At 40.5% G+C, this 27,243-nt stretch overlaps 2 protein-coding genes across 4 annotated transcripts in view; one reads left to right on the top strand and one right to left on the bottom strand.

The window, feature by feature from the left end:
• Ermp1 (endoplasmic reticulum metallopeptidase 1) overlaps positions 1–9,940 on the top strand; it is a 59,785-nt gene extending 49,845 nt beyond the window's left edge. For both annotated transcript variants that reach the window (XM_029537236.1, XM_021192689.2), the window contains exons 11-15: positions 2,278–2,430; positions 3,551–3,753; positions 4,454–4,569; positions 7,154–7,317; positions 7,406–9,940. In XM_029537236.1, coding sequence (XP_029393096.1) covers positions 2,278–2,430; positions 3,551–3,753; positions 4,454–4,569; positions 7,154–7,317; positions 7,406–7,570 — 801 coding nt within the window. In that variant the 3' untranslated portion in view covers positions 7,571–9,940. The remainder of the gene's footprint in view (positions 1–2,277; positions 2,431–3,550; positions 3,754–4,453; positions 4,570–7,153; positions 7,318–7,405) is intronic.
• A 5,001-nt stretch (positions 9,941–14,941) lies between these two features.
• Ric1 (RIC1 homolog, RAB6A GEF complex partner 1) overlaps positions 14,942–27,243 on the bottom strand; it is an 84,579-nt gene continuing 72,277 nt past the window's right edge. The window contains exons 18-26 of one of the 2 annotated variants that reach the window (XM_021192608.1): positions 25,170–25,286; positions 24,039–24,767; positions 22,124–22,282; positions 21,902–22,038; positions 20,077–20,363; positions 19,181–19,372; positions 17,759–17,936; positions 17,426–17,614; positions 14,942–16,359 (exon numbers count right to left, since the gene is read on the bottom strand). In XM_021192608.1, coding sequence (XP_021048267.1) covers positions 16,071–16,359; positions 17,426–17,614; positions 17,759–17,936; positions 19,181–19,372; positions 20,077–20,363; positions 21,902–22,038; positions 22,124–22,282; positions 24,039–24,767; positions 25,170–25,286 — 2,277 coding nt within the window. In that variant the 3' untranslated portion in view covers positions 14,942–16,070. The remainder of the gene's footprint in view (positions 16,360–17,425; positions 17,615–17,758; positions 17,937–19,180; positions 19,373–20,076; positions 20,364–21,901; positions 22,039–22,123; positions 22,283–24,038; positions 24,768–25,169; positions 25,287–27,243) is intronic. The other variant, XM_029535354.1, reaches the window with a different exon arrangement.

Genomic DNA, 27,243 nt, shown 5'->3' with positions numbered 1-27,243 from the left:
TTACGGATGGTTGTGAGCCACCATGTGGTTGCTGGGATTTGAACTCAGGACCTTCAGAAGAGTAGTCAGGTGCTCTTGCCTGCTGAGCCATCTCACCAGGCCCCTGAACTAGAATCTTTATCTCAGAACACGTCTTGTAGTCACTGAGGCTTTATTAAATATGTTTAAAAAAAACCATTAACATTCTTGTTAAGTGAGAAGCTATCACACTTTTTGGAGTTATTCTTTGTTGGGTATCATGGTTATAATGACATGCTGAGAGCCAAAATAGGCCTGATAATAGGCATGGGATCAGGAGACTTGGCAAGAAACAGCTAGGTGCATGTGCACTCTGAGGGCACAGGATGACATCAGGTACCTTCCTTACCATGCCTGACCTATTTCCTTGAGAGAGCACCTCTCACAGAACCTTTCAGCTATGCTAGCAAACCTGAGAGCTCCTAGGATCTGCCTGTCTCTACCCCAGTTCTGGGGGCTTGAACTGCCATTCTTGGCTTTTCCATGGATGGGAATTTAAACTGAAGTCCTCATGTGTGCACAGGAAGTGCTCATACCTATGGAGCCAACTTCCCAGTTCCATTCTCATTAGTTTTAGTGATTTGAGACAAGGTCTCACATGGCCCAGGCTAGCCTTAAACATTTGGAAGATGACTTTGAACTCCTGATCTTCTGGCCTCTACTTACCAAGTGCTGGAATGTAGGATTGTGCTACCGTGCTTAGCTTCTTCATTTGATTCTGTACTCACCCAAGATCTTAAGAGTGATATAAGATACATCTAAGACAGGGTACACCTGTAAAGGTGCCTAACTGTAGAACCAAGCACACTGTCACTTTACGGCCACTCCATCTTCATTCTGTGAGCCCATTTATAACTTCCCAGGAGCTGAGCCTTACAGTTTGGAGAAGAGGGAACTTCAATAGGAAATGGTAGTTTAAAGTTGGATTTTAGGACAGTTTTGGCAGTAGCTAGCTTGGGTGTGCCAGAACTACAGTATTATAGTAAAGATTTATTTATTTTCAAGTTATATATTTATAATTTAATATATATTGCTAAAATATATTAATTTTCATCTATTTCCTTTCCTTGAACTCTATCATACAGCTGCTGTATGTCCAAATTTACCAGCATGTCATTAGTTGAAGCTCATTACTTGGTGGGAGAGTTGAAACATTTTGAGCATTATGACCATTTGCTAGAGGAACAAATAGGGTTACAAGTTGTTTTGCTGTCTCACCACCTTAAATCCTGGGGTGTTTATTTCCTAACAAGATAAGATCTTTCATCCAAGAATAGTACTGTTTGGTTGAAATTTCTCAGGAAAGGATACGGGAACATTATATAAGAGGAGACAACTTTGCATAAACTTTGATATTTTTGCTTTTTTAAAAAACAATTCCTCTCATTGAGACTATCTTCACATTTGTGTACTCCATGAGCTTAGGGTTAGTAAGCAGGAAGATGAAGAGACACAAGCAGGAGTGCTTTCAGGTAGCTCCTCAAAACCGAGGGGACTGGGAATGTGCTTTGTGTATGTGGTTTGTCTCTTAGTTTGCTGATTTAGTTACAATAAAAAGAGCTGAGCATCTCTCATGGGCTTTTCGGGATGCGACCCTTCCAACTGAGCCTTTCGTGTTTGCTGCTCTAAGCTCAGATTCATTGTTTAGTGTTCACAGCGATTAACCTAAAAGGACAGTACTGTTTCACAGTGCAGTTTTTTCTCAAATGCAACTTGTACAGGGTCCCTCTAACAACTAGTCTACATGCCTCCAGCTCTTATTAGTATGTTGTAAAACACTAGAGGTGGAATCTGAATTTCATTGAAACACATGCTTAGGCATAAAACCTTACCTTTGAGAGTTTGGCAGCTTTACTGTCATTGGTTAGACTCAGTTCTGTGGTGTCTGCTGTGCAGGGCTGGCCACTACGGGCCACTGAAGCACACAGGGCAGTGGCTGGCTGCTAATAGGTTCCCGTCCTTCCTCCTCGGACATCTGAACACAGGATTGCTGTGCAGTGTTTCCTGTCTCCCTCTGCTTTTTGCCCACTGTCAGGAAGTGCTGTCCTGGCCTGCTGAAGCCATCTGTCACTTTCTAGGCTCTCACTTAGGATGGGCACACCTGAGGAATCGCTGCTTTGTCTCCTGGGTTTCACTGCACATCACATAGGCTGCTAGCTTTTCTTTATTGTGTTCTAGACAACACCTACTAAAAAATGTCATGGGAAACCTCTCCACCAATGTCATGAATTCGTAATTTGTGTCTGTGCTTGTGTTTAGATTACCTTCATCTACCTTGTGAACAGCACAAAGAAAACCATTCTGACTCTAATACTGGTGTGCGCGGTCACCTTCCTCCTTGTCTGCAGTGGAGCCTTTTTCCCATACAGCTCTAATCCTGAGAGTCCAAAGCCAAAGAGAGTGTTTCTTCAGGTAAGGGAGGCTCTTCAGAAGCAGTGAGATTCAGTTGAGAAGTGCCTTGTGGGTTTTGAGCTTCACCAGTGAACAGGAAAACTGACTTTTCTGCTGTTGACATAATTTACTTGGTTTAGATTTGTGTACAAAGTAGCAAGGGATACCGACCGACCGTCAGTGGGCATTCTGATTTCTTAGACACACTTTCCATAATATATGTATGTATATAAAATATGCATGTGTATAATCTGGAAGCCATGACCATTTAAAACTACAAATGGCATAAATATCTGTAGGCTGATTAAAAGCAGGCATCTGTTCCCCGGAGCTGGAGTTATAAGTTGTTAGGAGCCACCTGATGTGGGGGCTGGGAACTGAACCAGAGCTTTCTGGAAGAGCAGCAGTACATGTTCTTAACCACTGAACCATCTCTGTAGCTCCTGTTTTGGTTTTGAGACATTCTCTTACAGTATTGCCTAGACTTGCCTTGCCTTAGCTCTGTGCTCACATGACTCTCCACTTCAGTCTTGTAATTGAGACTATAAACACATACACTGTCCCTGATCGAGTCTTATATATATTTTAAGTATGCATTCAACTGTAGTTGTGAATTACAATAAAAGGCACTTGCATGTCTGTCATCTTGTTTAAAAGGAAAAAAACCCACCAACAGTAACTTAGTAATTATTAAGTCTCCTTTTTATTTCCCTGTTTCTAATCAATTTTTTAAAAAGATTTTTTTATTATTCATTTATGTAAGTAAGTACTGTAGCTGTACAGATTGTTGTGAGCCTTCATGTGGTTGTTGGGAATTGAATTTTTTAGGACCTCTGCTCGTTCAGTGCCTGCTTGCTCCAGCCCAAAGATTTATTTATTATTATACATAAGTGTACTGTAGCTGGCTTTAGATGCACCAGAAGAGGGCATGAGATCTCCTTATGGGTGGTTGTGAGCCACCATGTGGTTGCTGGGATTTGAACTCAGGACCTTCAGAAGAGCAGTCAGTGCTCTTACCCACTGAGCCATCTCACCAGCCCTCTAATCAATTCTTGGAATGATCTTTTTATCTTTATTAAATTCGGGTAGGAGTGTGGGTAAGCTAGCTGAACAGTTTTCTTATTAGTCTTGTTCTTTTCAGCACGTGAGTAGAACTTTTCATAACTTAGAAGGAAGCGTAGTAAAAAGAGATTCTGGAATATGGATCAATGGGTTTGATTATACTGGAATGTCTCACGTAACACCTCACATTCCTGAGATCAACGATACAATCCGAGCTCACTGTGAGGAGAATGCCCCACTCTGTGGCTTCCCTTGGTATCTTCCAGTGCACTTTCTGATCAGGTTGGTTCATGTTTTTTCTTTCTTTTTTGTTTTTTTTCATACTTTTTCTTAAGTTGGGGGTTAGTTCCCAAATTCTATCACTGTCAGGATTCAGTGAAACTTAACCTTAACTCAGTCAGGCGCTGTTTGTAATGTTTCTATATTCCCATAAAATTTCCATTTCTTTAGTCAGATAATGACAGGAGCATAGTTTGCTATTTTAAACTTAAGAAAGTCTCTCTTCAAGAAACTTGAGTAGCAGTTAGAAAGGGCTATGCTCCTGGCTAATACAACAGTTACGGCTTCCTCACAGCTGAGATACTCAGACAGCTGGCATTTCAGTATTCATCAGAGGAATAGGATAGGCAGCGGAACTGCCTGGGCAGTTCCCGTCTTTAAAAGGATTTATCGTTTACGTGCACAGTGTGTCTGCCCTGTGCCTTTGGAGGCTAGAAGAGAGTGCTCAATCTCTGGCTCTGGAGTCACAGGTGGCTGTGAGCTGGCACATGGATGCTTCGAACTGAATCTGGGTCCTCGGGAAGGAGGACTTGTTAACTGTTGAGGGATTTGTTAACAACCTGGCCAGCAGAGGACCTGGCCTCATTTATCATTTCATCAAGCATTTCTCAAACCCCTTTGGGTGTTCTGAACCATTCTGTGAGTGAAGAATTTACTGTTAGTTACTAAAGCATCCTAAATAGTCACACTATCTTTCCAATAGGAAAAACTGGTATCTTCCAGCTCCAGAGATTTCTCCAAGAAATCCTGCTCATTTCAGACTTGTATCCAAAGAGAAGATGCCATGGGATTCGATAAAGTTGACCTTTGAAGCAACAGGTGAGCCAGTGTCCTTCTCACGTCACGTCTCATGCCTTTCAGTTGGTGGCCATATGTCTTCCCACACAACATATCAGAGAAACCTTACTTACCAATTGACCAATTCAGGTGTCTCACTCCAGAGCCCAAGCTGACCTGTGATCATGGTCTTCCTGCCTTAGCCTGCCTGCCTGCTGGAGTGCTGGAACCATGCACTGTCACACCTTGTACATTACAGTATTTCTAATAGTGGCTGAAAGTTACTTCTTTAAGAAAATCTCCTATGTTTTATTGCTTAGAACAGTTTCACAACCACAAACATATTGAGCAGAAAGTACAGTTTAAAGCTTGTCAAGTCTGGTCATTTCTCCCTAACACTCAGCATCTGTTCACTCTCCTTTGAGTTCTAGTCTAGATTGCACCTTTTTCTACTGTTTAAGTTTCTCTTCCTTTCTGTGTCTACTAAAGTGGAAGCTTAAATTACCCCACTTAGCTCTCTCTCTTATTCTTGCTTCTCTCTCTTGCCTCTTGCCCTCTTTCCCCCCCCCCCCCACACATGGTCATGGCTGGCCTCTACTTCTCTACTCTCTTCTTCCCTCTGCCTCTACTACCCTCTTAACTCCCCTCCCATGCCCTGAATAAATTCTATTCTATGCTAAAAAAAAAAAATTACCCCACTTAAGTTGTTATTCCCAATATATGCATTCGGTGCTGTAAATTTCCTTTTGAATACTGCTTAGGCAGTATTCAAATTTTATATTTGGCTCTGGGGCTATAAATAGGTGTACAAATCAAACACTTACTGATAAATCAGAGAAATTGATTTTGAAACAGTTCTTTGTTGTACACATTTGACTGGTTATTAAAGACAAAGGCTGCTTACATGCTGTTTTACGTAAGGAACGACACCCGAGTACTCCCTAGTATAGGTGTTAGAGTGCCTTCTGTATTTTCAAAAGCTAATCAATTCTTTGACTTTATAATCATTGGTGCTGAGAGTTCCACTCTGAGTAAATTTATAGCATATCTGAGTAAATATGTAGTACAAAATGGCAGAAGTATTTTTAGAGTCATTTCAGAAATTGTAAACTTTGTCTTAGTCCCAAGACAGGACTCATGTAACAACTCTAAATGAAACTCAGGAGCTCAGACAGCAAGGCTGGAAATAAAGTCTAACACATCCCAGTCCACAGATACTGAGATTTGGTATTTACAGTGTATGACTATTATGTTTCTGTAAGAGAATAAAATTTTCCATGGACAGTATAAATGACTAGTGAATTAGAGCCAGTGTGTTTCAGGCAGCATTTGGTGGCATTGCTATTAAGAGCACCTGGTGCTAGCCGGGCGTGGTGGCGAATGCCTTTAATCCCAGCACTTGGGAGGCAGAGGCAGGCGGATTTCTGAGTTCGAGGCCAGCNTGGTCTACAGAGTGAATTCCAGGACAGCCAGGGCTACACAGAGAAACCCTATCTCGAAAATCAAACAAAGAAAAACAAACAAACAAACAAAAGGTTGCACTTTGCAAAACTGACACACATTAGTCAGTAGCCTTCCCGTNAAAAAAAAAAAAAAAAAAAAAAAAAAAAAAAAAGAGCACCTGGTGCTATGTCACCTGGCTGTCCTGGAGGTTAGAGATGGATTGGCCTCTGCCTCTCCAATGCTGGGACTAAAGGCATGCGCCACCACTGCCCGGCCCAGTTATGACTTTTAAGAAACCTTACTGAAAGTCTTAGTGTTAGATAGTTTGTTATCAAACAGATCTGCACTGTTCCAAAGATTTTCTTTTCTTGCTACATTCTGTTCACCTTTCCATGTTTAAAACTAGTAGCTCTTGCAGATCCCAACTAGTGATGTCCTTGTAAGTCTTGTCCTAGGCTTTCCCCAACAATTCTGCCAGCTCATTTACATTTGATTGTTACTTCCCACCTTAAGAAAACACAATGCTTGCAGAATGACTAGACTACTTCTACTACTACTTCTTTAAAGATTTATTTATTTATTCTATGTACACGAGTATGTTGTAGTTTATGTCTTCAGACACACCAGAAGATCTCAGATCCTACCACAGATGGTTGTGATCCACCATGTGGTTGCTGGGACCTCTGGAAGAGCAGTCAATTCTCTTTAACTGCTGAGCCATTTCTCCAGCTTAATGACTGGATGTCTTAGCAGAGCATTTTGGGTCTTTTGTATAAAGCTAATAGGTAATGTGAAAATCTGATGGTTTTTTGTATATTTGGCTAGACCGTAGTACCTTGACATTTTCTGATAACATGTCAATAGTGGATTTGAGTCTGGTTGATCAGTTTCCCTCCTCCAAACACTGAGAATCTTAAGGAACTCACTACAGGCAGATTACCTTTACACTCTTCCTGCAACCAGTTCTGGTGGTGGGGCAGGGCTGGAGATAAGGTAAATTATATCAGTAGTTACCAAGTTACCTTTCTCATTTAGATTCTGCCCTTACTGTTCTCTCCTTACTTCCTTCACCTTGTCCAAACTGTTAACCTCCTTGAGATTTGTAAAGAGCCCATCTATAGTCATCACAGATGAATCTTAACGGTATTGTCACTGCTCATTGACTTAAATGTTCCTCTTACAGGACCAAGCCATATGTCTTTCTATGTTCGAACCCACAAAGGATCAACACTTTCCCAGTGGTCTCTTGGCAACGGCATCCCAGTCACAAGCAGAGGAGGGGACTACTTTGTGTTTTATTCCCACGGACTGCAGGCTTCTGCATGGCAGTTCTGGATAGAAGTGCAGGTGGGATCCCCAGGCGCCCAGACAGTACGTAACAACCTTGGAGATCAGGGTTGTGGCTTCAGAGAACTAACTGATTTTTCTCCAGCAGGTCTCAGAAGAACAGCCAGAAGGAATGGTGACTGTGGCCATTGCTGCCCACTATCTATCAGGGGAAAACAAGAGATCCTCTCAGCTGGATGCTCTGAAGAAGAAGTTCCCAGACTGGTCCTTTCCCTCAGCGTGGGTTTCCACCTACAGTCTCTTTGTGTTTTAATCCCGTGGATGGACTTTGAGTACGTGTCCCCTGGACACTGCATGGGATAGTTTCTCTCCCGTGGTACAAGGATGTTTGTAATACAAGTCAATGAATTCTACTGAGCATATGTTCAAAGAACTTTTGGAATAATACTCTTCAGGGCCAAGTACTATATGGGTTAAACTTGGGGACAGTGATACCTGGCCATGCTGGTTGAAACTTCCTGTTTTCTGACACCTAAGCACATGTGGATATTGCCAATCATGTCACTCATGACTAAGGACTCAGCAGCATGCCACTTGAGTAGCTTTCCTGTGAGGATCAAGAAAGATGTAGGCACTTAGACCACTGTTAATGAAATAGGCAAGTCCACTTGCCAGTGGGTGGTGGATAAGATCCCTCTCTGTACACTACAACTATAGTACTGGGAAGTAAATGCTACAAAGGCGGAAGTCGCTGCAGCACCTTAGATGCCGGAGCGCTGTTTCTTCAGGCAGCCGGTCAGGTTTTTTGTCTGTTCTGAAGTCTAAGCCCTGATGCAGAGATCTAGGCCTGACTCGTGAGTAGCATTCAGTATCTGCTTTTCCCTCCAACAGGTTCCTGTCGTTACCTGGGGAAGAGAACATTTCTTCAGCTACACTTTCTTCTTACATTTCATGGGTTGCTTGATTTGTGCAAGCACATAACTTAAAACTTCTTCCCCAGAGCACTGAATTGCCAGCATAGCTGCTGAGGTGGAAGAGGAGGAGGGCTGGGAGGACTGGGGAGTTTATAATATTTATTCTGTTATATATAAGATTACTCCTTTAGCACAAATTCTTTATTGCTGCATTGGGTTTTCTGTTTTCTAGCAGGTGACTAAGTTCTCTTAACTTGCCGTCAGTGAGAACTGGCTGTCCTAATGTTGAGGTTGTAGCTTATACAGGAGTGAGACAACTACACCTGTATTTGCTAATTTTCAGATCCCGCATAAGGCCAGCAGTAAGACTTAATGGTGCTTTTCATTTTGAGAACAGGGATATAGCTTGTTAGGTATGTCATGGCAGTGGCTCTTGTGGCATCTCTAGGTTCCATCGGTGACAGAGGATGAGATGAATAGTAAATTATTCTAATTTTACAGTAGTAAATATATAAAGACAAAATTTGAGTTAGCCAACAAGCATGACCCAAAATATAGTTGAAAGAAAAGCCATAGTAAGGCCAAAACAAACAATATCCTTGTCAGGTGAGAACAGGAAGGCACCTCTCAGAGTGGCCCTCAGAACGGTCTGAATGTCAACAAGAGCATAGTTACGTGTGCACTGCAGAAGAGCTTCTGAAAATTGCTCGTGTGGTATGTGTCAGTTTCTTAATCGTGTTCCTTGTATTGCCTGCCTAATCTCTAACGCCTTAAAAACCTGGGCCCATGCAGACATTAGGGCTGCGGCTGGAGCTGACAGTAACATGCTGACTGCCACAAGTGGTGACACTGTAAAGTGGAGTCACTTTTTTGCTGGACTCATAGAAATCTTATCTCAACAGTGCTTCAAGTGTCTGGCTCCTGCTGTGTATGTATTATCTGTCAGGTAGTACTTAAAGGGTTGAGGGTTTATGTCTAGCTTGTAGAGAACTACAGCTGAGTAACAGTACTGATAGCTCAATGAATTTCAAAATACAGGCTTATGTTCTGTGCCTGTTAATCTGAAACTGATGACTAGAAATTATGGGGGCGGAGAGAAACATGTCCTGCTGAGGAGGTACACAGGGACCAGGACGCTGCTCTCTATTTCCTGCCCTTTGGCAGGTGCCTTTTCAGTGTAACCAATCATGGTTTTCTTTCTGTCTTTGGGTTGTTTCTCTATGCAAACGATTTTGATTTTCTCTAACACTATTATGCAACCACTAACAAGATGTTCAGTTCAGGGCATGCTTAAAGGCCAGAAATGGTCAAGCAATTACATGCAGTATTCATGGCTTTAAAAAGCACACTCTGTAGTTATCACTAGCCTCCTACCTTTAAAGGTTATCTGATCACTTGTGTAATTCACTTCTCAAAAGATAGTTTGAAGGTCTAAGTAATGCATTCCCCCCAAAAGAGTATAAACATAAGTAGCACATTAGGAAGAAGTATAAAGAACTGATTTCACAGTTCTTAATTTTTAAGAAAGATCGTTGTACACAGTGTTTCCAGTTTAGCAGCTGTACCTAAATGTCTGAGATTCCCCCCAACCCAACCCCGGTTTTGCTGTGAAAGAGATTAGACCACAAGCCAGCCTAGGTGACTCAGGAAGCTGTGGAAGAACACGTCTGTCCATCTTGTTTTCACTTCTTTGCTGACTTGTTGAGGGTTAATTGTTGCCTTATAATGTTACTGAAATAAACTTTTTAACATACTGGTTGGAAAAAATGGATCTTTTACAACTGCTTTTTATTCTATCTCTATATTTCAAGGCTATTTTATATCTCTATTGTCTGTCTGTCTGTCTGTCTGTCTGTCTGTCTGTCTGTCTGTCTGTCTGTCTGTCTCTCTCTCTCTCTCTCGTGTGTGTGTGTGTGTGTACTATCTTTAAAATGCTCTATATAGCTTGAGTATTACTGCTGTTTTAATAAGTGGTATAAGCAAAGAATTCAAGATAGAAATGCTCACTTCACCTGGAATCTTTTTACCTGGAATGAAACTGCATCTGAATTTCAGAGAAATAAAAAGAACCTGTTTAGCAAATGGTAAAATCCTGAGTATATTTAGGTTTAAATCTTCTCCACTGAGAGAGGACGTCACAACAGGAAGCTTTTCTTTACAACTGTGGTTAGGGATAAGAGCAGGCAGAGAAGCTACACTGCAGCCTGTGACGAACAGGGACTTCTCGCCACCCACAGGAAGGCTGACACCTGACGGAGCCCCTAGCCTTTTCCCTGGCTCTTTTTGTTTTCTGAGGAGATTCTGTCACAGCAGTTCAAGGTGTTTTTTCATTTTTGTTCTTCTCATTTTAGGGCCAATAAAGTCACAATGCACACATGCCTCAGTATATTGAACTTAAAAAAAAAAAAAAACCACATTTGATTGCAAAATTTATTGAGAATTTATGTAATCCAATATCCTGACCAAGTGGGGTCAGTGAAATGGACCACACAAACAATAAACAATCCTATGACCATTTCAGAAGGTGGTTTCTTCTGAGAAAGGGGTTGTTTTTATCTCCAAATGATATTTTGATATCAGCAAGAAATTTAACTATAGAGCCGGGCGTGGTGGTGCACGCCTTTAATCCCAGCACTGGGGAGGCAGAGGCAGGTGGATTTCTGAGTTTGAGGCTAGCCTGGTCTACAAAGTGACTTCCAGGACAGCCAGGGCTATACAGAGAAACCCTGTCTCGAAAAACCAAAATAATAATGATAATAATAATAATAATAATAATAATAAATTAAAAAAAGAAAAAAGAAATTTAACTATATATATATATATATATATATATATATATATATATAAACTTTCAAGTAGTTATGCTGAACCAAAACAATGCAGCAAAACAAAACTTTTAAAAAAGTGTACAACAGCCAAAGAATCATTTTCATAATGCCAGATTTCTTGCCTTGGTGTTTCCTAGTTCTGTTAGTATACACTATATATTTTATCAGTCAAACGCAGCCCAGATTCTATCTGGTAAAGGTCTTCAGTGAGAACCCAGAGCATCATACTTAATGGTAAAAGACTTCTTAAGACAGGGAGAAGACAAAATGACAATTGCCTCTCCTATTGATCATCATTCTGGTGGCTCCAGGCAGGACAACCTGGCAAGAAAGGACAAAACATCCAGATCTGAAGTACAGAGTTACAATTATATCTGGTTGCAAATGACATGATCATTTACATAGAAAATCAAAAAAATGCAAAGATGAAATTAAGCATTCCATTAGTAAGAATACCAAGAAGAATGAAACAGAATAAAGGCAAAAAAGTATAAAACATTGCTGAAAGGAATCAAAGGGCTAAAATGAGTGAGACATTCATGGCCTGGGAAGCAGGGTACTAAAAAGGACTGAATTCTTCAAACAGATTTGCTTACATATGCAGACCGTCTCTACAGAGCTCAGTTGCAGTACGCACACTGAATTCAGACGGCATCACAGGAGTCCTACAACAGCCAAAGCAGCCTTGAGATAAATGTAGTCTCTTGAGCGTGTACCTCCACAGCTTCCTATGAAGCAAGAATCACCCAGAAGTAAGACTGCACATTTATAGTGTGTCCATAAAAAACCCGCATTATAGTCTTTTTGACAGTTCAGTTGGGAAAAAAAATCTTTTCATAAACTGTACTCAAAACATTGAATATCAGTATGTAAAAGAGTAAAAGTTAGAGTCTCTCAAATATACAAAAATTAACTCAAAATATGTCTAAATGTTTAAGCTACAACTATAAAGCTCAGGCGTAAATATTTATAGCCTTGGTTAAATGGTCATTTCCTCGCTGTGGCACAAGCACAAGCAACAAGGAGAGAATAAACTGAGCTCCCATCAGCACCAGAAGCTATGCTGCAGCTAGCACAGTGGCCCACGCCTTCAACTCCAGCACTGTGGGTGGGGGTGAGGGGGGAAGCAGGTGGATCTTTGTGAGTTTGAGGCCAACCTGGTCTACAGCATTAGACCAGGACAGTCAGGCTCTTATGAAGAGAAACCCTGTCTTGAAAAACAAAACACAATAAACAAAACCCCCAAAACAACAACCAAAAAACCCAAAACAAACAAAAAAGAAAAGAAAAACTGTCTTCTAAAATTCCAAAAGATAGTAACAAGGAGGGGGAATCACAATACTAAGCATAAATTTGGGTAAAGCCTAGTATTCAAAAATATATAAAATCACTAACCAACCAAAGATAAAAATAACCTTTTAGTTTGGCTGGAACACCATGGGAGCCACTGACATCAAGTGTAGGTATCAGATGCTGGGCCTTCATTTACAGCTAAGGGGTTTTAGCATAGAGAACGTGGTACTTCCTCAAGGACATAGTCACTTTATCATAATCCAGCAATTGCACTTCTGGAGAGAACTGAAAACTTCCATACAGAAAAGCCTCGTTCCTTGAATCCCTTTCCTTATCCTTGAGGATATGGTCCAAGACCCTCAGTGGGTTTTCCTGAAACCAAGGATGATGTGGTATATCATACTTTTTACGTAGATACACACCTGTGGTAAAGTTAGGATTAGGCACAGTAAGAACCATGTATAACAACAGCGTGCTGTAATAAAAGCCAGTTAGAACTGAGAAACTGTTAATGTTCGTACTTTATATTTAGTTCCTTTTGGCCCTTATTGGACTGGGTAACTGAAGCTCTCGAGGGCAAGGCAGGGTAAGGGAGAATTACTATGTGGAATGTTTACAGAATTACTTCAAGCCAAACACCCAAACTGTAACCTTTAAACTGACAATAAACACACTCACAAAACAGTATTATTCAGCTTTTTAAAAAAAGTAAAGTAGATATATGAAAAATGTTCAAAACATGATGCCACGGTAATAAATGCCCAAAGTCTAGATGACCCACAAAGCATATAAGGGACATGGGGAACTGTGCAAATAATTTCTAATTCTACCTACTAGAGATGACGCATAGTTTCTTGTACACTTCTGTTTGCTTGGTGATCACATGGTGTGCATAATTTTCCATCATTTCTTCACTATATCTTGAGCATGTGATGAATGGTCCCAATATTCAGTCATCAGGCACTTGGATGTTCCCACTCTATCATAATACTCTAAATAAATGTTTGAACTTTATTTCATTTAGGAGAATATAAGAAGTAGGACTTATTTTTGTGGCATTTAATACAACCCCCTTTTTTCGCTGTTTACCTGAGATAAGTAAACAGAAGTTTACTTTTTGTGTAATAGTTTTATTACCCTTTACCCGGGGGTGGGGTGGGAGGACACACATACAGAAGCAGCAGCAACTTTAATTACAAGCAAAGGTTGTGTTTATCTCCAAATGATCTCTTTTGGTATCAGCAAGAAATTTAACCATATATATTAACTTTCAAATAGTTATGCTGAACATTTAGGTTCATTAAAGATATGGCTTACACAGGTGATATGTTTTAAACCAAACAATGCAGCAACATACAATTTTTAAAAAAATATACAACAACCAAAGAATATTTTTTTATTAAACTTGCCAAATTTCTTGCCTTGGTGTTTCCTAGTTCTACTAGTTACACACTATATATTTTATCCATGAGTCGTTACCAGCTCTAACCATAGGAGTAACATCAGCTACCTCAGACCTGGCTTTAGATTGTGAGGTGGCAGTCAGATGACTGGGTGGGTATGGCCACACATGCAGTAAACCCCACCTACTGGGGCAGCTGAGGAAGGCTTACAAATAGGTGTTCAGCTTGAGCAAGGCTCTGCCTCAAAAAAAACAAAAACAAAAAACAAAACAAACCAAAAAATGAAACAAACAAACAAAAAACAAAACCAAAAAAGGCGGTGTGTGTGTGTGTGGGGGGGGGGCGGGGCTCTAACTTACTCGTGGAACACTTGGTCAGCATGAGAGGCCCTCTGCTCGTCCTTAATACTGCCCCTACCACCAAAGTTAGATGAACTCAGCAGCACTCAGGTAAGACATCTGAAAAGACCACTGCTGCTTATTATGGTACACTGTTTTAATAACTAAATACTCACATTAGAAATTGACTACATACAAAAGAATGGCTGGCTTTTTTCCCTAATGGAATGGGACAGAAGAAATTTTAGCTTTTATTTATTTATTTATTTATTTATTTATTTATTTATTTAGCTGCACTGCATCTACTTATATAGGAAACCTTATTCTCTATTTTAAAATTCAGAACAAGGTGGTGGTTTGATACAATGACTTAAATAAAAATAGCACCAGAAGGACCAGGTACCAGTAATAACATGTGTCACCCATCCAGTAATTTTGTTATGTAAAATTATTGCATTTCTAATGTAGAAAGTAAATAACAGTAATTACTAAATTCAATAATTTTAACTAGTTGGTGAAATTTGAAATAATTTCAAAATAATTCTGAGGTTTCCTCTAAAGGACACTGCCTAAGAGGACCTCGTCTATCTCTTTAGTTTAACAGGCGGGAATAGAGAGCTGCACTCCACGGCTAAGCTGTAACTGCATTAGAAGAGAGGCTGTTTTACATGGTGGTACGAATTTGGTCCACATCAAATACATTGTTGTTATAAAAATAAACAAGATTTTATAAAAAATAACATTGCATTCCTTGTTCAATTGCACAGTACAAATAAGCTATCTAAATTAATACTGTTATTAATAATTAGAATTACATGTGGTAGGTATGTGTTTAGTCTGAAGCAACTGAATATGTAGTTCTGCTTTCATAATGTATGAAAAACTAAAATTTAAGTCATGTCTAGAAATACATAAAATATTTTTAAACTTTATAATAAAGAATTTACAAACTAATTTTTAGTAGCTGATAATATAGGATCCCACAGTCTATTTACATAAAAGCCCATTTTTATTCAATTTACAAAAGCAATAAATAAGAAACTACATTAATTTGCACAAAACCTGTTCCACCTCATGATCAGTGGGATGACTACTACTTTACAGCTGGGCCAACAAGCCTGTCTCCCTCTATGACAACTGCTCATTTTGGAAAGAAGAAAGTCTTGTCTTTATTCCAAGAGTGAGTATAGTCATGCAGAAGCCAGCGTAAAACCTTACAGATTATAATACACGCATTAAAAATATGGACAGTGCCTTTGAGTATATTTACATGAATATTCACAAAAAGATACAGTCTTTTGATACAAAATTTAGTGGTGTCAGCATAATTGATAAGAATCCCCTCACCCTCTGCCCACGTTGATCTAGTAGGAATTAAAGCTTGCTAAAACAGGCACATTAACTCACAGGTAAATAGCTTCCATCATTCGGGACTGCTAGTCAACAGAGTACAAAGCCAAAGGGTCTCTGTCCACTGACCCACACTGTGCAAGAGTAGGATTCAAAGGACCAATCAGAGTCCCGCTGACTCTATACAAGGAAGCAAACAAGTAGCTCAGTTACCTGATAAGCTACAGCAAGCACCTTAACACTTATTTAAAAGAAAGTTAAAAACAAACAACCCACCCCACAAAAACAGAACCACTCTAGACACACACTAAACCAGAAAATATATAAGCTATAAGTAGTGGAAAAAGTAAGCTCACTTGGGGCAAAAGAATCCCTACTGTTATGAATAATCCCTACAACTACCAATCTGTTGTAAATAAAATCAAAATATTCTATGTGTGCATCTATATACTGTTCATTACTTTCTATTGCAGCTTAAATTTTTCTTATGAAAGATGCTTTGATACCACACTTTTTTTTTGTAAGGAGTCAAAGAGATTTAGAGGAAGAGTTCATTAAATTATAATACTTTATGAAAGAGTTCTGACCCAAGTTCTTTTTTACCTGTTAAATCATTCAGCAGGTCGCAATGTACTCAGTTGCACATTGCTGTGACTAATACTGCCCACTGTGCCATGCTCACTGTTGTCAGGACACAGAACAGTCATAAGCCCCATCCTGAAGTGGCTCCTCCTCATCTGCCTGTGTTGTGTCCTCTTCTTTCCGGCTGACCACGTTGTTACTCCCAGGCTCACTCTGAGAGATGCTCCCATGGCTGCAAGAGCCTCTGCTCTCCTCTGCCCGGGGACTGGTCTGTTCAGGAGTCTTACCCACTGTTACTGGCTGGAAGGTGTCAGGCTGGACCAGTTCTTCTGTTATCTCACTGAGCTTCTGCAGTTGTGGCTTAATGATGTTTAAAAATGGCTTATATCCAGGGCTGAGTAAAGGGGAAAACTAGCTGTCATCTGCTGTAATTCAAGACTGGATAGAGGGGCTAGCTAGGGGGACAGCTGTTAGCTGATAAAGTGCCTGTTATGCAGGCTTGTGGTCTTGAGTTCGATCCCTAGGACCCACGGACAAAGCTGGTGCGCTGGTGCTGACAAGGCACAGATAGGATTTCTGGAGACCTGCTGGACAGCCAGCCAGCCTAGCCCAATCAGTGAGCCCCGGGTCCCAGGGAGAGACCTGTCTTAAACAACATGGTGAATAGCTCCCGGGGAATGGCACCAGAAGCCGATCTTTGTCTTTTGCACATGTGCACAAGTACAAATGCAAAGTACCCACAAGCACAACCTGGTTAAATGTACAATAAGAAACAGGGAATGAAAGACTTTAGACTCTAAGGGATCATTGTAAAATATCTAACTTAAACTCATTTTGCAATTAAAGAAAACTAGATCTAAGGGGAGAAAAGAGCATCAAATCTATACATGACTGCTGACAAAGACAGGAGGACCTCAACTCCCATCTACTAATTCTAATTTGGAAATGCTAGTAACTGTCATGGAGCCTTGACATTTACATAGACTACATAACCTGTCTTCACATAGACTTAACCACAGAACTAACAATCTAAGTTCCAGTCTCATGATCACTTGTATGGCATACATTTTAAGCCAGCATTATACTTTCACATTATAAACTAACCAACATTATAAGGTATTCAATGGACAGTACCCATTCAAGAGCCCGAGTACAAATTGGTTAAAGGAAAACTACTTTGAAACATAAATATGAAAGCATTTTTTAAGTTCCATAAACTTAAAACTGTCCAATTGTAAGTTCTTGCTTCTTTGGGACAGGGTATGCTATGCAGCTCTGGATGACGGGAAGCCTGCTATGTAGGCCAGGCTGACCGCAAACTCACAGAGGTCTGCCTGCTTCTGCCTCCCAAGTGCTGGGATTTAAGGGATGTGTTACAGTACCTTGCAGTTATAATGGTCCTAATGTGAAAAAGCCACCATTTGCCAAAGGATACCATGCTTATGGAAACCAGCACTTACCAGTCTGTAGAGGCCCAGCGGTCTACAGCTTGCAACCCTGTTTTTATGTTCTGTAACATCTCTCCATCCATCTCTGAAGACTGAGCAATCCCAAGAATCTGACTGACCACTGAGGATTCTCTGAGAATCAGGCCAATGACAACACACCAGTCCAGACATCCTGCCTCCATGAAAATGTGCAGCAAATAACTAGACATAAAGCAACAACACAACGATCTGTATGAATGACAGTAGCTGACATACACAAAGGGCAGCAAGTAACTCAGAAGGGACTCTTCCCATCTGCACAGAGACCTCCGGGCTCTCTGTGTTCTCAAACTCGGAGACACTCACCGAAGCTGGACCTGAGATTTATGAGGCCCTTTACTCGCCAGCTCCATGGAGATGTGCTCCAGCTCAGACTGAGTCAAGCTGAGGGTAGAGAAGTTTTCATCCACCATTGTCCAGTCTCCATCTACCACGGAGCTGCTTTCAGTCAGATCTGTAGCTGAGCCAATGCTGCACTCATCCCCTGATGAAGAAATTGCAGACGTTATTAAGTGAGCTTTTCATTTCACAAGTGAGTGTTTTTCATTATAAATATTAGTTACTTTTAAAATGCTAGTGTCTCTTCAACATTTCAAAGTAAAAACATTCAATCTACTGCTAAAATAGCCATTATATAAACAACATATATATTTTAAGAGCTAGCAGACCATTAAAAAAATTATATGCCTTAGGATGGGAAAATATTCTAATTTTACAATTAAAAGTAATAGCCGCTGGGAGCCTTCACACATGGCAGAAGCTTCCCCCCAGAAGTGATGATAAAATGATAGCCCAATACTAGGTAAATGCCTGGCTATTAAGAAAGCTGTAAGAAAAAAATTAATCTGGGCTTGTAATGCAGAGCTGTAGTCTCAATTACTTGTGGCTGAGACAGGAGGACCTCATGTTCAAGGACAGCCTGTGAAAATGGAGGGGAGTGCTTGCTTAGCATTCAGAGGGTCCTAGGTTCAATCCCCAGTATTGGCTCCCCCATCTTCCACCAAAACAATAACAATAATCCCCCCAAACCAAAATCAGCCTAGTTACTATGGAAGATTTAGCATTTTATAACCCTATAGCAACAGAAATTACTTCAAAACCTCTTTCATTTGTAATTTAATTATAACTATATAGCAGAAATTAGTATACTGTTTTTATAAATGGTCATATAATAAAAAAGCCAAAAGGTAAAATGAGGGACATTATAGTTAACAACGAATTCTTTCATAAGCTTTATTAATGAAATAAAAACTAGTGATAGAAGTATGATTTTATGACAAAGGTCTACTTATTCTAAAAATAGAATTCCTTATAACATTTTAATGTTAACTGGATTTCAAAGATAGTATTTCCTTATCAAAATTAATTGCAAAGGGCCATCAAAACAGCTCAGAGGGTAAAGGCACTTGCTACCAAGCCTGACAGACAAGCAGTTTTATCTCGGAAACCTACAAAAACACTATAAGGTTTCATCACACAAAGTTGTCCTGACTTTCATATGTGTATTCTCCCACACACAGCACAGGCACAATGATAGTTTCATATATCTAAAATAAATATGGTAAAGCCCAGTCAAAGCCAATTTGTCCTTATTTTCCTATGTAGGCAGATATTTAATGGCAAATTCTTTAGGAAAGAATGATGCCATACCTTAGAATGCTATGGTACAATCGTTTTCCAAACAAAACTCAAGAAGAGCTACAACTTGTTCCATTATTAGATATATACCTTTATTAGATAATGGTGACAGGAAAGCATCTTGCATTTGTGGTCCAGGAGATGAGGCTATGTCTGTGTCACGATGGGTGGGACCAATGTTGCTGAGCCAGCTCTGACTTCGTTGGATGTTAGAGATGCCAGCATCCATCTCAGGGGTAATAAAAGGGTCAGCTGACTGAGACTTTAACAGCTGCTCTCCCACTGCATGGTAAGTCCAGAAGCAAAAAGGTGTGTTCAAGATGCTCTTGCTGCAATTCACAATACTATCTGTTCAAAGCCAATTGTCACTGTATACTGTTTCTTTTATCCAAAACTAGGGATGTGAAATTACAGAAGCCTCTCTCAGAGACTCTTCCTGTCTCCCCTGTAACTAGGCCACACTTTATTCTTTTGATTTGAATGACTTGCCTTGACTCTTAAGATGACCTAAAGTTCCCAAACAACATAGTAAAACGGTTTTGTTTGAACAACTGGAAATCTTTATTAAAATACCTGATCTTTTTTTTTTTTTTTAACTCAGTTTGACTTTGTCCCTTTTTCGACACAGACGTCAAGGTGATGGTAAATGATAGTGCAGTTTATTTGAGGCTCCTGACTAACTCATTCTAAATTCGTTACCACAATAAGGTAAATGTAGGAGTTTCTACATTCAGTTTTCAATCTGTTTATAATTTATTATGATTAGATTTGTGAGTTAAACTTCAAGCCAAAAAGACTTAAGAAATAATAGTTTCTACTTCATTTATATTTTTGGTCAAATGGGAGATATTCTAACTGATATACAACAAATTGGCTTTTATCTGCTTAAATTTGCAATGAAAAGAGTTCCTTGACTGTCAACCAATGATAACATGTCTAAATGTCTAAAATAAATAATTTTTGTAAAAATGTCTGGTCTACATTACCTGCTCGGCATTTACCATTTTTGAAAGGGGAACTTATGGAAGAGGCTGGGATAATGGGAAGTGGCCACAGGAAATCCTTGTGAAGTCTCTTCAGGGCTACTACAAAGTTGTCTACACGGGCAGCTCGGGTACGCTCTTTGCAAAGCCAACTGATCAGTTCAAAGCCTAGCTGGGCTGCAAAGCAGCCAAGGTCCTTTAAGCGCACGTCTTCTAGGAGGCGCCGCGCATGTCTCCATAGCATCATGTCAATATACATGTTCTCAGCACATTCACTGTCTTTGCTCCATCTGTAAGAAACAGAAGGAAACTAAAGGATAACCTCCTTGAAGAACTCCACTTTTAGGTAGCATTGATAAAGTTGAAAAGGAAGCTAGAGTTCCCTGTCTAATTGTGTAAGAATAGGAAGGAAAAGCTCCATGGCCTTCCCACATCACACCACAGCCTATTAAACATACAGCACAGAGTTAACTTTACCCACACCCCTTTCAGTTTTAAAACAGCGTCTCTCTATGTAGTCCTGGAGTTTGCTATATAGACCGGGATGGCCTCAAACTCAGATATCCTCCTGCCTCTGCCTCCCAAGTGCTGGATTAAAGGAATACACCATCATGCCAGACACAAAGTTACCTCTTAAGACCAATTTGCAGAATTGAATATATGGAATAAGAATAAACAGGAGACAAAAGAAGCCAGACCAGGAAGAGGTGGTGTGTAGCTGAAGTGGGGAAAAGAAAGAACAAACAAATGTACACACCAATGAAAGAGGGGAAAATGAAGTCCTCTCTTCTTGCACTTTATCCAAGATACATGAAAATAAACCTTATAAAAATCAATGACAAGTAAATATAGTCTGTCATCTCTTGTCGATATGAGCAAATGTGTAACCAGGAGGAACCAAGTAGCAGCTCTAAGTGAGACGCAGACCACGGGACAGGAGAGCCCTGCATCAGAGGCAGGACTTCTCAGATCTGGTGTCTGCTCTCCATTAGCTGCGTGAACAAAGTCCAGTGTTTTTCTGAGCCTCTGTTTTTACACCTGCACAATGAGTTATGACCCCACAGAGTTGTCAGGATTAAGAAGTGAGCGTGCAGACACTTGGAATAGAGCACACAGTGAGCTCTTGGTAAGGTACTGACCAGTATTTAACTTCAGACCGTGGCTGGCAACTGTTGATCCTCCAATGGCTCTATTTTAGCAGTGACTTTCATCTATGTTTGTGTATTTGTACTAGGGGAGGAGTGTTAGTCACCGTGACAGGAGAAAAAAGTAAACCATCATAATGAAACATGTTGACTCTAGGCATGTGCTAAGTACTGCAGTAGAAATACAAACACATAAAGACAACAAGCAAACAGACAAAACCAAAAACCCAAAACACTCAGGGAAGAGAAAATAATGAGCACTAAGAACAGCTAACACCAGAAGCAGTACAGGGATTTCCTAACCAGAGGAAACTCCAACAATCTGTCGAGATCACTGAGTTTACAAGCCACACCACTAGAGACAATTTTCCACTTATGACAGATGTAGTTTTTGGTCTTCAAAATGGACCAGTCTTTCAGCACTCCCATTACTAAGATTTTTTATTTGAGTCCTCCATCATTAGAAGTAATTTACATTAATTATTTAGAACAAGTACATTCAAATCCAATTTAGTACAAAGATAAAAATTACAGAGAACAGAAGAGAACTTAACAGAAAGGAAAAAGTAAAGAGAATCATGGAAGCCTTCTGTAAGCCTTTGGCAAATGAAAAAAGGATTTGCAACAGAATGAAATATTTTCTTAAGATTTGATGAACCAGTAACTGCTCTTTATTCTTTTACCTTTTCCCAGAAGGACCAGTTGGCATACTTAGTGTTTTCTGTAAGCCGAATTTACCAGGAGGAACATTCTCAGCTGACTGGGATAAACTGATGCTCCGATTCCTGAAGAACTCAAACCCACCACTTGAACTGGGCTCCTGTGGTTATACAGCATACAGTGGTTTTAGTCAAAGATGCTCTGTGGATGTATGCCCTAGAGAAGCTGTATAATTTTCTACTAACCTGAGACGTAGGTGTGGATGGAGGGGTCTCAGATTCTCCAGAACCAATGGCTTTAAGAAATCGAATCATGTGTCTGCACAGGTCCCATTTGCCCTGTTCCAGTGCTGTGTTGAACAGAAGGGTGGCATGCTGCCTACTTACTGCTGGGACTTCCATATTCTATAAAAACAACCAAAGCAGATAACACTCCATTTATAAGATACAATTTTAGGTGACAGAGCAATTCTTTTTATGATACTTCTCTCAGTCTGAGGAACAGGCTGGCTGGGGACAATTTAATAATAAGATTAAAAGAAGCATTTGAAAAATCCAGATATGCAAGAGTGAAGCAGTTGCTCTGCTTGAATAGTTCATACTACAGCTCACTGTGCTCCTGTTACACCTTAGCTAACACTACACACCTACATTCATCATTGCCTTTCTTTTCCTTTGACTGGCAAGTTACACCATTCCCACTTTACAGGAAATGGAAACAGTTATCTAAATTGTTGAATATCAATAGAAAGGCAAGAGAAGTCTAGGTTTTCCTGACCCCAAAAACCTTAGGTCTGTGTCCTCTAGCACTCTCTGAAGCTCTAACTATAATTGTTGCTTCAGGCAGGACCGGTCAGCACTGCTCCACACTGAGCATCCTTAGCTCTTTCTTCACAGCTTAGCACCTTGCCTGCTTTCCTGGGAAGCTGCCTGATAGGCTGAACCCCAGCCCCAGCTAGAAGAAAGCTCCCAGCTCCACAGCTAGGGAGAGCGCTGAGGGGCTGAGGGGCAGCAGAAGAAAAACCTAGCTGTGCTGACTTTTGACTCTTTTTAGGATGATGTTTCTTCCATTAGGGCTAGCTAAGTAAACCCCAGACTCTTAGGGCCACTTGCCTCTGCTTGGACATCTCTGGTTTCAGTTACATGTCATGAAGCAAATATGCTGGCGAGATATCTGCTTCAGTCTGAGATTCTAACTAGGCTTATGGCTAGCTTTTGTATAAATGAAAACTACTTTATAGTAATATGAAAGAACTTTAAAATAGCCTTTCAGATTTATAGGAGTACCAAACTTTTGAGCCTACTTATCAAATAATGAAATAAGTTTTTCAGGGTCTGTTTTGAGAAAAAAATGTGTCATGAGCATCCTTAGCTGTCTACAGCAAGGCTAAGATTGGATACTGTGTTAAGTCCTGGTTTATTTAGAATCCTTTTAGTAATTTTACATTGTAAGAAAATACACCTATTATTGTGGGTAACTCAGATCTATGCACTAATGCCCACAGTATCATTTTTCTCAGTTAATGTTTCTTACATTTTATTAGTCTAGTCTAGTATTACTAATGGAACATATACATCATATATATTATATATAAGAAAAGTTTAGCTGCACAGATGGCTCAGTAATTAAGTTCTTGCTACGCAAGCCTGATGACCTGAATTTAGAAACCATGTAAAACCTCTGTAGTCTCTTGGAACTCACATTAAGATATGGGAGGTGGAGACAGGAGAATCCACAGATGCATAAAACCCAGCTCTCCTGGCTTCTGAAGAAGGGAAAAGCCGGAGACACTGTCTCAAAGAAGGTTGGAGGCAAGAGTCAACACTTGAGAGTCCTCTGACTTCTATACGCTAAGGGACGTGCTCATCTGAACATATGTACACACTCAATCTTATTTAAAATTATGTTCTGAAATCATTAATCTATTTTAGGCCCTTTTAGGGACAAATAACCAAAATATTTAGGAATATCACTTTATAACATTAAAGGAAATCTCTGGTCACTTGGCAAGTCTGAGTTCTTTAGAATGAAAGACACACCACAGAGAAATATGACCATTCCATAAGAGTACAATTCTATAAACCCTATCAGAAGGGCATACCTTTTCCCTCCTAAAATTAAGACCATTCATTCTTATCCCTTCATAAGGACAAGTGTTACCTGTAAGATAATAAGGTAAGAGGCAGCTGTGTCCAAATCCTGAGCCATCAAACATTCCTCAAATAAATCCTTGGGGTTTCCAACAGCTGCAAAAAGGTAATTCCACAGAGCATACTCAGTCTTCCTGGCACAGTGGACAACTGTCTGAAGGAAGAGGGGGAACTCGGTGATAAACTTGGCCACGGTAGGAAGCAGTGGGTCGGGAATGGGCTCCCGTGAGGTAGCTTCTTCTTCCAGCACTTCATGGAGCATGAGCTCCAGCACATGAGGGAAGTAAGGTAGTGCAGCACAGGATTGAGCCAGAAGGAGGGCTTGTTCGCCAAGGTTCCTGACCAGGAGCTGGCGGAGGATATGGTGGAGGTAGATCTGAGAGGTCCTCTCCACAACACAGAAGGGAAAGAGCACCTCCAGCTGCTCCCTGGCACTGCTCCGGGTATACAGAGAATCATAGAGGAGAGTGTCGTTGACAGCACCAAGGACTAACGCGTCTTCAAACAGAACGGCCAGGGGGTAAATGTTGATGTGGAAAGGCAGCATGATCCGCTGGGACAGGAAGGAGTGGGGCTTGCGGTGATCCCTGGGGAAGAGAGGGAGCCAAACCTTCATCCCCGCACCACCACAGCTCAGCCAGAGGGCCTCCAGAAGGTGACGCTTTTGTTTGTTTGCTCGACAGGTAGTCCAGACATTTTCCACAGACTGGGCTAGTACAACAGGAGGACAGAACGGCAGCTGAAGGAGACACAAAAATTGCTGGAGTTTGGTTTTCCTATTAAATATGAAGGTTCTAAAGTTCATAGGTACTAGCTTTGTAGATGTTCGAAATAAGTGTGGTTTTTTTTTAAAGGGAAATTTATTTAAGATTAGAGATAATAGTAATCTTTCAAAGTATATGTGTTGAAATCTATAAAAAAAAAAAAAAAACAAAAAAAAAAAACCCCAACAACAACAACAAAAAACCAACCCAAAACCCCTATAATGACCAAACTCTCTGGTTTGTAAGATGAACTTTATGTATGTTCTTGGTGCCTAAGTCACAACATGCCACTCTCCCCTTAAGCCCCTGGCTATTCATAAACCCTAAGCTCATCAACATCCCTCATCGGGCTGGAAGTGCTGTCTAGCTGTACTCACGAGCTTCCTTTGGTTAGGGTTGCTGTCCTTCTCCCGGATCTGCGGGCCTGACCTGTCCCTCTGCATCATGATGAGCTGTCCAGCGAGGTTTAGCATTATGCTCTCTGCATCACGAGCCTGAAATTTATCAGTACTGATTTTTAGGCATATAGTGATCTTGGCATTCCTCGCCACCTAGTAAAATTTACAGGTTAAACAACCAACAGCATTTACTGGGGTTGCACTATGAATAGCCAGTTTGCTAGGCTCTGTAGGAAAAACAAGTTTCCTGGATAAGATAGACAAAGTATAACATTATGTGGTTAGTGACCCATGAGTGTAGAACTGAATTATCCTAAAAAAAACTAAGAGAACTCCAGAAGTTCACACACACACACACTCACTCTCTCTCTCTCTCTCTCTCTCTCTCTCTCTCTCTCTCTCTCTCTCACACACACACACACTGGAGATGACCTCAATGATCTAGGTGCTGTCACTAGAGAGGGGTTAAAAGGATGAGACACCAGGAAGTCAGAAGTAGTAGGAAAAGGCTATATTTTAACCTAAGCATGAAATGTTAAGAGAACACATGTAGCTAGGCTAGAACAGCTACATTGGGAACCGTGAGAATGACCTCCTAGCTGGGCAGCAGCAGACCTCTGGGGAGACCTTGAAAAGTCAGAGCAGCAGGATACAAACCACTCTGCATACCTCTCATATGAAAGAATCATTAAAACAATCCCATTTAGTCAGGATGAATTACTGTATTTTATAATGAACATTTTAACCAAATGCTAAAGAGTCTGTAATTATCACTGTTAAACCCACTCCCTCCACTTAAATAAGGACACAGCGGGAGTTTAAGAAACACTGCTTTCGAGCCAGGCAGTGGTGGTGCACGCTTTTAATCCCAGCACTCGGGAGGCAGAGGCAGAGGCAGGCGGATTTCTGAGTTCGAGGCCAGCCTGGTCTACAAAGTGATTTCCAGGACAGCTAGGGCTAAACAGAGAAACCCTGTCTCAAAAAATAAAAAAAAGAAGAAGAAGAAGAAAGAAACACTGCTTTCAGCCAACTGTCAGGTAAATCACGTAGTTTCATCGGTAAAGGAGAAGATTAGTTTGACTTAAAAAGCAAACAGAACTTACTGCCACCCTAGGGATGACAAAACAGAAAAAGCATGTCTGTCCAAAGAGGGCTTCATGGTATAAGATCTAAGTGAGGTATTGGAAAATTGGGGTCTGCTGCTGGAGAAGTGCCTCAGTAGTTAAGGGTACTTACTGCTCCTGCGGGGGACCTGAGTTCTGTTCCCAGCACCCTTGCTGACTCTTCAGAATAGCTTCTAACTCCAGCTCCAAGAGATTCAATTCTATTTATTTCCCTCCTATTATATTTCACCTTTGTGATCTGTTCTTCCCTAAGGTAATACCTCACTGTGAAGCCCTCTTAAACTGCTGCACCCTTTACTAAAGATGCTACTGATCACCACTGTATCTAGCTTATACACAGATTTTCCCTCTAATTTCAAGAGCCAAGGTATTTCAAAGCAAGACATTATGTTCTCTATTCTGATATCTAATTCAATCCTAAAATATGTAGGCATTTTCTTTAAACTACAATGTTAATGAAACAATATTGTTTTAATTTTTCTCTCCATTCATATTTATTGATAATTATTACAATGGTGCTTTTTAATAGCTGATTTTAATGAGTGTACAAATAAGCCTAATGGCATGCTTATGTAGCATAGCAGTATGGTGGTTTACATAACAATGGTTCACATAGGCTCCTGTATTTGAATGTTTGGTCCCCTATTTGGCACTGTTTGGTAGAGATTAGGAAGTTTGGCCTTGTTAGATGAGGTGTATCACTGGGGGCAGGCTTTAAGGTTTCAAAAATTCAAGTTTCAAAAAGTTGAAGCCATTCCCAGTATGCTCACACGCTTGGCTGCAGGCAGGTGCTTGCCCCTCCCCCCCCTTCCCCTGCTTGTAGACCGAGGTGTGAGCTCTAACAGCTGCTCCTGTGACCTTTTGCTTTCAACCATTTGAAAGACTCAGGCCCTCTGGAACTGTCAGCCCAATTAAACTTTCTTCTACAA

Source organism: Mus pahari, chromosome 1 (genome assembly GCF_900095145.1).
Source record: "Mus pahari chromosome 1, PAHARI_EIJ_v1.1, whole genome shotgun sequence".
Lineage (NCBI taxonomy): Eukaryota > Metazoa > Chordata > Mammalia > Rodentia > Muridae > Mus > Mus pahari.
The sequence above is the reverse complement of the archived record's forward strand: the minus strand, read 5'-3'. Positions and strand labels throughout refer to the sequence as shown.